The 11,528-nt window shown below is 40.5% G+C and overlaps 1 protein-coding gene across 1 annotated transcript in view; it reads left to right on the top strand.

Moving 5' to 3' along the window:
* The window catches only part of RHOJ (ras homolog family member J), an 81,750-nt gene that overhangs the window by 65,790 nt on the left and 4,432 nt on the right, over positions 1-11,528 (top strand). Inside the window, exons 3-4 of the mRNA XM_024748449.1 lie at positions 4,194-4,358; positions 6,179-6,274. Of these exons, the coding sequence (XP_024604217.1) occupies positions 4,194-4,358; positions 6,179-6,274 (261 nt within the window). The remainder of the gene's footprint in view (positions 1-4,193; positions 4,359-6,178; positions 6,275-11,528) is intronic.

The following is an 11,528-nucleotide window of genomic DNA, read 5'->3' as shown; positions in this document are numbered from 1 at the left end:
AAAAGCCTACCTTGCCCAAATCCCACCCTTCCCTCCACCCCCATACCCTGCCCAGCCTGTTTGTCTACTTTAGCCCTTGAAGCCCCCTTTGAGTCACTCTTATAGTCTTCCATTCTCAGTTTCAACATTGGAACGGGCCTCAAATACAAAATAAACCACCGACCCAATCCTCAGAGCCCCTTTATATCATCTCAACATGTGCGCATCCAACCAAGACCCAAAACGTGCCCCATTGCAAAAAAAAAAAAAAAAAATCACCCGAGTTATCAGCTGGTACAAATTCAAGTCCCCCAAACTCGCAGCACCCAGGCCTCAGTCTGAGGGAACACTTACTTTTATTAATCCTGAACCCACTGCCGTGTGTCATAGCTGCAGCCAGTGGCAAACGGGGGCTGAAACGAGCCCGACCAGCCTAGGTGTGAGCCTTCTTTAGAGGTACGTTTGCTCTGTAGTCCTGATTAAATCATTCAGTGTCTAGACTTGAGCTATGACAGTCACCTGGAGGGCTTGTTAGGACACAGGTGGAGCAACCCCTCCCCCAGAGCCTCAGCTTCAGGAAGGCTGGGTGGCACCGGGGAATGTGCACCCCTAGCAAGCTCGCAGGTGATGCCCATGCTGCGAGTCGGGACCCTACTTTGGGAGCCACTGCACTAACTTAACTCTAAGACCTCTTCTAGCCTTGAAATTGTATTTTCCCAATTCAGTCAAATAACTATTCTACATTATTCTATTATCAGAGAGCTTACTAAAAGCAAGAGAAACTTCACCTGTCTCATTTTCACATAAATCGAATTGTTTCCCATATTTTCATTTTTTTCCCCCACTAGCTTTTCCCCAATTCTTTTCACCTTATATAGTTCATATAGCATCCTGACTGCTGTATGCTAGACATTCAGTAGGCAATTAATAAATCTTTTTAAATGGAATTATACAGCAGGACTAAGGTTTCCACAGAAGAGAGATCCAGAATACAGAGCAGGATAAAGCCCAATGAAGGACACAGTCAGAAGTCACTCAGCTGGACCTACCAGGAGGGTAAATTATCGAAAAACCAAATTCTTTTCACCTTCCCACCTACAGTTAATCCAGCAACCAGGGGTCTGCCTAACTTTTCCATAATGTGAGCAGAATTCCTTTGAGAGCTTCTAGGTAAAGAATCAAGTAAACATGATCCTTTCAGACTACCAGTTATTTGCTTATCTAGTTGTGACCCAACTTACCTAGTTCTGACATTTCTCTCATTTGTGCTTTTTTTAAGCGTTGAGGTTTTAAATATACAGTGTCTGCTGCCATCTGGTGGTAATTTCTGGTAGATGCAGGCCTAGAGATATGCCTCTCTATAGCTCTGTAGAAATAGATACTATACCCACCCCATGGTCTCTAACATTTCTTTTCCTAGATCCTTGGGTAAAGTATGAACCCATATTAAGATTCCTGGATAAATGAATTTTCAAGAAAATGCTTAACCTGTCCCTTAAAATTCCGGGCTGAAGCAAATCGTGTGGTCACAATTAAGAGCTAGAGCTGGATTCAGGCTAAATACCCCCATCCTGGTGCTTAATAGCTCTGTAACATTGGTCCAGTGCTGAATTTCTCTAAACCTTAACTTCCTCTTCTATGAAACTCAGATGTTGACGGTACCATCTTTTCAGTGCTAGTGTGAGGATTCAACTAGATAATGCATGTAAGAGCTTGAAAGAGTGCCTGGCCCTTAGTAATAAGCCCCTGATACATCCTCTGTTGACATTGAAGATGATGTAAATCAGTTGTTCTCAACTCCATGCCAACCTCAGACCAATGAAATCAGAATACCCAGATACCCAAGCCCACTCTCCAGAGATTCTGATTTCACTGGTCCCAGAGTAGGGAAGGTAGAGGCAGGTAGTTGGTTAGCAGGGCATTAGGATGTTTCTAAAGCTCCCCGGATGATTCTAATGAAAGCTACTGCAGTAAATGATAGACAGAAAAACCATGTGTTCATCTGCAGGTCACTGCAGACCGGGTGTCATCAAAATCGGTCAACAGCATTTATGGAATATTTGCTATGGACAGAGTACAAGTGGGGCATGCGAAAAAAACAACACGGCTCCTACTCCAGTTATGACAATGCAGATGAGAGGATGAAGTGGCAGGGAGCAGGTGGTATCATGAACAGCTGTAGATTATGGGCTGGGAAGGAGAGCTCTTGGCTTGTGGGCTTCACAGCTACTGTGAGAGAGAAAGTCCCAGAGAGAAAGGAGAGAGGCAGAGAGACTGTGGGACAGATTTGGCTTTCAGGGCTAGCTGTGGAAAGAGGAAGAGTCACTGACAAGAGACAAGCTGTCCCCTCCCACACTCCCACCCCCGACACGCAGGCTCACACACACACACACACACACACATAGCCATGGGCACAACTTGGCTGAGATGCAATCGTAGGCCTGGCCCAATCAGTTTTTTTTTAAGCAATGTACTCAACCACAGTGACTGACTGTTTTGTGTGTTCTTTTAGTTCACTTTTTAGGATTTTAGGATTTTTCAGCATCCTTGCCAGCTTGCATTGAAATTGCTTAGATTTTGTTAGTATTAAAAGCAGTAATAGTGCCAGCCATGCATACTGGGTCCCTGTGTGCTGGGCACCTTGAGTAAATGATAGATAAATGCACGGCTACCAGCCAGAGATGACCACCTTTGACATTCCAAGGGGCTTCCTCGCCTTGGAAGGGGCATACGTGTACGTGGCTGTGTGTACCCCCTTTTTATAGACATTATTAGGGTCAACAGATAGTGAGGTCAATATTTTTAAATATCCATGACCTATTAAGTTGAAAAAGACAAGTGTCACAACAATATGAGCTATATAATCGATTTCTTTTTTAAATAAACATGTGTATGTTATATACGTAAATAAATATTAAAAGTTCAGAAGGATACTGTTACATAGCTGCTTCCTCTGGGAAGAGAGGAAAAACTCTTAGAGATCAAGTGCAGGATGGGAACAAAGTTTTACTTCTACCCTATGTACTTCTGTAATGTTTGAATTTTTGCAAAGAGCGTATATAAATTTTGTAACTTTTTTAAGTGTTAGGAAGAGTACTAAGGACAGACCCTAATAAATGAATTGATATGTTGCCCATGTCTATGTACACATGTATAAGTGTGAACATATAGATTTGATTGCACCTATGTATGTATAATGTGTGCCTGTATGTAGTGTGTATATGTATATAAATTACACATAGTGTGTATGAACATTTTGTCATATTGTGGTATGCGAGAACATGTGTGTATACATAGTATATACATGTAAAGTATACACACACATAAAGTTACTTTGGGCTTATGTGTTACCAGATTCTATGAAAATAGATTAAACCTTCTAATGAAATAGGAGATTTTACCTTGGAACCTCCTAAAACATTTTACATACAATAAAAGGTACTTGCTGACATTTTCCCAAAGTTGAGATGATCCAATGTTTTTCTTTGTCTCTCTCACCTCCCACTAAAACAGCATATACATAAACATCTTATGCAAACAGGAGCTCTTCAACTAGAGCATATTCTGGTCTGAAAAGTCTTTGGGGAAAAGTCATTAATCTGGCATTTTATTTATTAGGCCACAGTATGGCTTTTAGGTAGATTTAGAAACAAATCCCCAAATTCTTAGCTCTAAACCCTCAGACAATATATTTATTCAAATATCGTGGTGTATGATTTGGCAACTCTGCTTTGCATTCGAGTTAGCTTATTCTAAATTAAATTTCAATGCAATTTTTTCAATTATATAAGGAGAGAATTTCTGTGCCTTGGCCAATGGCCCACTAATTTAAATCCATATTCAATACAACACAATTCCCAACGGACAGAATTGCAGTAATTCTTACTGAGTTATACACATTAAATGGATGAACTTCACGGTATGTAAATTACCTCACTAAAGCTATTTTAAAAACTTTTTTTTAGGTTTTTTTTTTTTTTTAGTTCATCTTAAACGGAGGCAATTCATAATCTTTATACAGAACAAACAGGTGTTTTCCGGATTGATGGCTCCTTTACTTCTTGTAATATAGGGAACCACCAGATTCCAGGGTCAGGGAAGGAATGGGGTCGAAGGGCACGGCGGTGGAATCTTTCCCGAGGCACTCCCTGGAACCACGTGGCCACACCTCACCCCGGCTGTACAAAAGCACAAACTCTTTGCTCTTCCCGCAGGAGGATTACAACCAGCTGAGGCCGCTCTCCTACCCCAACACGGATGTGTTTTTGATCTGCTTCTCCGTCGTAAATCCTGCCTCTTATCACAACGTCCAGGAGGAGTGGGTCCCGGAGCTGAAGGACTGCATGCCTCACGTGCCTTACGTCCTCATAGGGACCCAGGTTCGAAGGCGGGCATGGCAGGGAGGGTCGGTCGGTGGAGGGTTTGTGAAAAAGAAAAGAACCTTTCGCAACTCCTGAACATCCTATTCTATCAAACACTATGGAAGAGTGTCTCAGATACATTAATCCTATGAACAGCCTTTATTAAGAACCGAATGATTATTTAGCCCATGGTTGAAAAGACAGTAAAGCTATTTAATATGAAAAAGGAAGCTTTGTTAAGGCCTTTAAAAATTAATCTCTCCGCTTTTTTCTTTTAAATAACAAAGTAATTTTTTAAATAGACAACCTTCTCCAGTCCTGAGCCAGAGGAATGAGGTGCAGATGTCAATTACACTTATTATCTAATATTTTTTATATCTAAAATCCATTATTGTTTGAAAGTCACGAAATAGGTGTGAATGTCAAAATGACCGCAGTAATCAGAACTGGCTCATTATGACAAAAACTCTTCAGGAACAGCCCTTGAAAAGGAAGACAGAAATTCATTGCTCTCTATTCCCTTTAAGCCCCCGATCTCTCAGATCTTAAAAAAACATTAAAACAGATATATACCAGATAAAGCTGTGATTGTAAAAGCCTTTAAAGTGTTTTGAAAGCTAATAAAGTTCCATAGTTTGAATCTCCAGCAGTTGCACAAATGCATTAAAGATTGTTCCAGCTTTTTATAGTTTTAAATAGATTTTGTTCTTTGCTATGTTAAAACCCAAATTACTATCCCAAAGACATATGGAAATGTAATGATAGCAAAGAGCTTTATTATCCGTTTCATATGCTGCTGCTTTCTATTTCTCATTTTACATTGTGCTTCACAAAGAGAAATTTTTAGAAAAGTAAAAGAAAGGAAAACATTTCCTAGAGAGTGTATGGACAGATAATTAATACATCCATAAATCAGAATACGATGAATGCTTCTGCTCTGAAAGATAATTATTAATTTGTTTAATTGAAATCTTTTGCCTTAACTCCAGATGATAATGTTTGACCATTTGGTGGGAAAATATGTGATGGGACATGTCAACATCTTTGTATGATTTGAATCCTTTTTATAACTGGTGGGCACTAAGTTGAAAAACTAAGGCCAAAAAAAAAAAATGCCCACACACACAAATTAGTAACGCTGAGACACGTGGTTACGGGACCCTAATATATGAATATATTATTTTTCCTTTAAAACACAAGCCTTTATGTGCCCACATTTACACCCATGTACGTATGCATGGGTTCACACACACAGTGAGATTTTAAAGCAACTTAAATATTTAATTAAATTATCAACCCTAATCCAAACATAGATGCTATTTTCGAAGTAGTTCTGCCTTTGAAAAGATTAATGCTTATTCCTTGAGCAAGCCCTTTTTAGGACTTGCCTTCAGAGCCTGCAGCACATTTGTTAGAATACCCTCACAGGTATATATATTCAGAGCCAGGAAATAAACTATTAGATAATGAGTAGTATAACCAGGGATCAAATGAGGCATCACCGTACAGTAGTAGGACCCATTGATTATTTTGTATATCCTATAAGTGGGACCTAGAAATAAACAGGAAATTTCAAAAACATTTGGAACAGCTACAGAATCATTCGAATCAGCTCCCAGGGTAATAGCTTTGAAGGGGAAACTATAAGGAAAGCCTGGTGTATACATTTACAGAGAACTCACTCTAAGTTTTAGACATAATATGGCCATGTGTATGTGCTTCCTTAAAGAAAATTCATAGGTGTCAAGGGGAAAGACATCTCTATTATGTGACAGTTTTAAACATCTGGTGAGGCCTGAAAAAATAAATAAGTGTATCACATGTGTGTTTTTTGTCAGATTGATCTCCGAGATGACCCTAAAACCTTGGCCCGTTTGCTGTATATGAAAGAGAAACCTCTCACTTATGAGCATGGTGTGAAGCTTGCAAAAGCGGTACCGATTTGAATTTCATTTTAAATGGATGCTGAGAGAAGAGTTTGCGTATGCTTTGGAATGGAAGAACGACATCGGCTTTTGCTTTAAAATACAATGTGTTCAGAGTCATCTCTCTGCTTTATACTCTCCCCTCTATTCTAGTCAGGCTGCAAGGGACCATTTGGTTAGCATTCTTGTCAGCCAGCACTGTCTGTTTTTCATTAAGAAATTTGGTGAATTTGAACAGCTGAAGCACTTATCATCTGATTTAGCAACCTCTAAAATTATCCATTTGCCATATTAAGTATGAATAATGGGAATCATTAGATACATATTTGTAAATTTCATTGCTTACTATCCGTGTGACTCATTTAAATGACTTCATAAAAGGCATTTTGTGATTTTCCCGGGAGAGACTTCGATTTGCATCTGGCAGGGTTATATTTGTTCAGTAGTTCTCACCCTATAATGAACAGCCACTTAGAGAGGCTGGATTATGTCACAAACAGCATCTTAAAAGAGTAACACAGACCAAAAGGTAACTAGTTGGAGAATCCAAGTGGCTATTCGACAGGTAATAGCTACTTGCTCACAGGTGGAACCATTTCCACAGACCTTTCTTCATTCCTAAGAGCTTCACAGTGATTTTGTTGGGCAAATGATTCAGACCAAGTCTTTGTCTCCCATTTACCACCAAGATGTGTACAAAGGCAGACACTAAAATGCACATAAGAGGATGAGGTACCATATGCAAGAGGAGGTTTATAAATCATATTTCCATAACCTCCTCATTGATTTACTCACAAACCCATCAAGCCCTGCCAGAGGTTTCAGAAATTTCTCTTTTACTTTCTCAAGTAACTAACCCTGCAAATGTATGCCCTGGGGCAGAGTTAGGGGTCCCTCTTTTAAATAGGTCAAGAATAACATTAACTACTGATTCTTTGTGAATAAAAATGCATGCATTTCTCTTATTAAAACTTTCTTATAGGCAACAAAATTAAGTGATACACTCGAATAGAAATGGGTTAAAGTTATGTTTTATGGATGCAATATATGAGAACATTTTACAAATACTTGATAAAGTTAACGCTTCCTACTTCTATGGATAGTAATGTCAGAACCAGCAGTGTGAGCCATCCATTGCGTTCTCACTAAGCACTTTACAAGCTCTGTCTATTTCAGCTTCATGCTCACCCTCTTAGGCACATAGTCCTGGTCTCCTCTTACAGGTGAGGGAACAGAATCTTAGGGAGATGAACACGTTTGATTCATACAGCTGATAATAACACAGTAAAACAACTCTAAGCCAGCTCTGTGGATGTCATCCCCATGCACCTGACCTTGTGTAAACTCTCCTCCATCCATTTGTTTTTCCTCCTATAAGATGGGCATACATCTATACATTCTTCTACCTTTTCTTCACACATCCAGCTTCCATTCTCTCCCTAAATATATAGCTCCATTCCATAAATGATTGTATGTGATTCCCAACTAGGCATTTTTCACAACAAGGAGGTCCCGGAGGCCTCCTTTTTGCAGGAGCTTGTTTTCTGTGTCTCTTGCTTCTGGCCTCTCTCTCACCACCATCCTGTCAGTGTCCTAGATTGACTTCTCATTTGGGAAGTCGTTTCTTCCCTCTGAGAAGTTGTTCCAAAGCCTCCCATCTCATTTCATATTTATTTTAGGAACAATGGCTGAGTTCACCACTTCGTTGCCTTTTGCCAGTTTCTCCTAGCAACTGCTCTCAGATACTGAGAAAATCATGTTTAGCTTACAAAATCCAATTTAGAAGAAAACCAAGCAAGAGTTTAACTTGTTTCATCACAATTCATGTAATTATAGAGCTGCTTTAAGTTTCTCTGCTCCCTGACTTTCCTGTCAAGTAGTTTATAATAACAGCTAACATTTATGGTGTGTTTGCAGTGGGCTGGCTTTCATGCCAAGCGCTTTACACGCTTTGTCTTAATTAATCCTCACAGCAACCCCCTGAGGTGTATATATTATTACCTCCACTTTCCTAGAGGAAACTGAGGCTCAGAGAGGCTAAAGTCACACCGCTTGAAAGTGGCAGAGCCAGGATATGAAACTGTGCTTTAACCACCATGCTCTTCTGCTTCCCTCCTACAATCTGAAAAGAAACCCTTAGGTAGGGGCTTCTTTGTTTATAGACTGAAGCCCCGTATTTTTATGTGTATGTTCTCCCCATAGCTTAAAGGCTTTGCAAGTTCAGATTTTTTATATCTTTTTGTTCAGTAGTTTTCAATTTCCAAAACATTTTTTATCTATCATCTCTTTTTGGTCTCAAAGGACATTTTATTTATAAAGGACATTTTCATATTGTACATATTTCCAGCTCTTTACACTCCAAAGTCAACTACATTTACGTAAATGTTTTATACCAATTTATAATAAATATTCATTGTTATCCCTTTACTTGTTTTATCCTCCCTCTTCTCTTCATTATTGTATTTTTTAATCTTCAGCCTATTTTCCCCATGCTTTTCTCATTTGTGTATGTCCATACTGCCGCTGGACTTATTTGGCAATAACTGATACCTAATATGTGTCACTTTAGCTCTAAGATGATACTTTTGTGCATTCTCTTTCCCAATTCCATTGGATACAACCTAAACATGATTTTCTAAGCTCAGACTTCCTAAGGTATTTCTTGATAAAACACCTGACCATCTTTCCTTTTTTTGGTCTTTGGCCTCTTTTGGGCCTCTCCTGCCATCTTCTTCACCCTGTGCCTTTTTAATTTATTTATTTATTTTTGTGCGGTACGCGGTCCTCTCACTGTTGTGGCCTCTCCCGTTGCGGAGCACAGGCTCCGGATGCGCAGGCTCAGCGGCCATGGCTCACGGGCCCAGCCGCTCCGCGGCATGTGGGATCTTCCCAGACCAGGGCACGAACCCGTGTCCCCTGCATCGGCAGGCGGACTCTCAACCACTGCGCCACCAGGGAAGCCCACCCTGTGCCTTTTTTATTGCTGTTCCCACTCTTTGTCTTAGCACCTGTTTCCCCCTGGATTTTTAACTTGCACCAAAAAGCAGCAAAACTGCCACAAAAATCCTGTCATCCATGCTCATGGAGTCTTTAGTACCCTCCCCCTGACCGCAAGAGTCACCACTACCTTCCTTGTTTTGTGTGCCGGCCATTTCCTCTTTCTCCCATGGTCATTAGAAATCAGCCACTTCACCGCTGGGGTCTGGGCTACAGAGGTGAGAGACAGATAGCCCCTGCCCTCAAGAGACCCACAGGCCAGAAGATGAGAGAGACAGACAAACAAAAGTACACCAACTGAACAAATACAACAGAAAGGTGTGCAAAGGGCTGAGGTAACAGAGAGGAGAGAGTGATGGACACATTCAGGGGAGGAGGGCTCAGAGACGATTTCTTGGAGTAGTTGAGAACTGAGCCAGGTTTACAGGATAGGAACAGGTTTGTCACGTGGACAAAGTTAGGGGACTGGGGAGACGAAATTCCAGATAGGGAGACCAATACATGCAAGTAATGGGCCAAATTTCACCCACAAATGTTTTGATCAACACACACAGGTATTTTTGATGTGATTTAGTGGTCAACATTGAACAATTTGGAAACTTTATGTAAATGTACACATTTCTAGCTTCTTTAAAAAAAAATCAGTACATCCAGCAGCACTATCCAGCATTTCCTCATCAACTGCAACTTTTCAACAGTCTTTTAAACAATGTATATACCCTTCAGTAAGCCACAGTCCCCACCACTCCATAATAACCTACACTCAAGCAGTGCACTCACATTATCCACCCTTGGATTGGCGAATTCTGCCAGTTCTTGAAAAACACATCAGCAGCAAATGCATGCAGCCTGGAAACCCTTCTCCTCTTTCAGCAATTTGGTCATAATGTTGATTTGTTGAGATGGAAATCCTCTCACAAGCTATTTGGCTCCTTTTCCTTTGCCTGGCTCTCAAGTTGCCCTCTCGCTGCGTGTACGCTTCCTAGTTCTTAAATAAGAAATAAGGAACTTCTCTGCTACTAGCCATTCCTTAAGATACAAGCCCACTCTATTCATCCTACTGACATGTCTTCTCTCCATTTACAGGAACTGCCTTACTTTTCCTTCTCTGCTTCTCTCACTACCGTCACTCAGCCCATAACAGCATCTCCATTTGTTCGTTAGTTTTGCTCTTTCAAACATATTTCTTTACACTTGCTAGAGAGAGCACAACAGAATGGTTAAGACTCTGGCTCAAGAGACAGACAAATTCAAATCTCTGCCATTTTCTTAGTTGTGAGGACTTAGAGAGTTTACCTAACCTCTCTGGACATCAGTTATCCGAGCTGCAAAGGAGAATGGTGACAGACTTACCTCCTGATTGAATGAGCCAATGTACCGTGAGATCTAGCTCAGCAAGCTAGAGTTGTTGAAACTGTGTCCATTCAGACACGTCTGCAGCTGTGAAGACCTCTCCACCTTTACTCTTTCCAGTTATACCTTATCTTGTTCTAGAACGTGTCCCACCTCCGTGAGGACCATCTGGAAGAAATACTAGGTTTTCTTCCACTTGATTGGTCATTGTGAATTCGTTTGCCTGTTTTCTAATTTCTTCTTGTCGGACTCAAAATGTTCTCTACACCTCTGAAAAATTTCCCAGCATTTGAGACAATAAGTTTTAGCTATTATAAAGTTAGCAGGGAAGTGTTCTCTCAGTTTACATTTCTCAATCTGCAGTTTGTTCTTGAAAACATATCATTTTGGTAAAGCATGTCCCAGACTGCTAGCATGTGTATTTAAACAAAGATCTGTGAATCCTGAGCGCATACAGACGTGTTCTAAATATTTGACTGTGTAGACCACTTTGCTCCAAAAGGCAGATGAAGTTGCTGCTGTAAGAGAGGCTGTATTTCCTTGGGATGGTTTTCCATTTTGCATCTTTGAGGCCACACATTTTTTCTTCAGCAGTCCCTATAACATGGCTGTGCCTTTTCCCTGAACCTGAATAAATTCTCCTCTCTGACCCTCAGAGCCTTTGCACCATGGTTAACAATATTCACCTCACAACTGGGTTCTGGTTCTCACACATATTTCCCAAATCACACCCAAAATCTGTTTGCTACTTTTCCTGGAACTATCAGTACAAAATAATGTTATATTAACCCAGTTACACAATAATGCCTTGCTCCGCTGTTTCATTATCTTCAGAAATGTCTGAACTGGGAAAGACAAGTTTGGACTCCTCCTGCACCATCAAAAGACAAACTCTGACACGCGGTCAGCAGCA

This window comes from Neophocaena asiaeorientalis, unplaced genomic scaffold (assembly GCF_003031525.2).
Source record: "Neophocaena asiaeorientalis asiaeorientalis breed wild unplaced genomic scaffold, Neophocaena_asiaeorientalis_V1.1 scaffold698, whole genome shotgun sequence".
Classification (NCBI taxonomy): Eukaryota; Metazoa; Chordata; class Mammalia; order Artiodactyla; family Phocoenidae; genus Neophocaena; species Neophocaena asiaeorientalis.
Note: the sequence above shows the minus strand (reverse complement) of the source record. Positions and strands in the feature narration are given on the sequence as shown.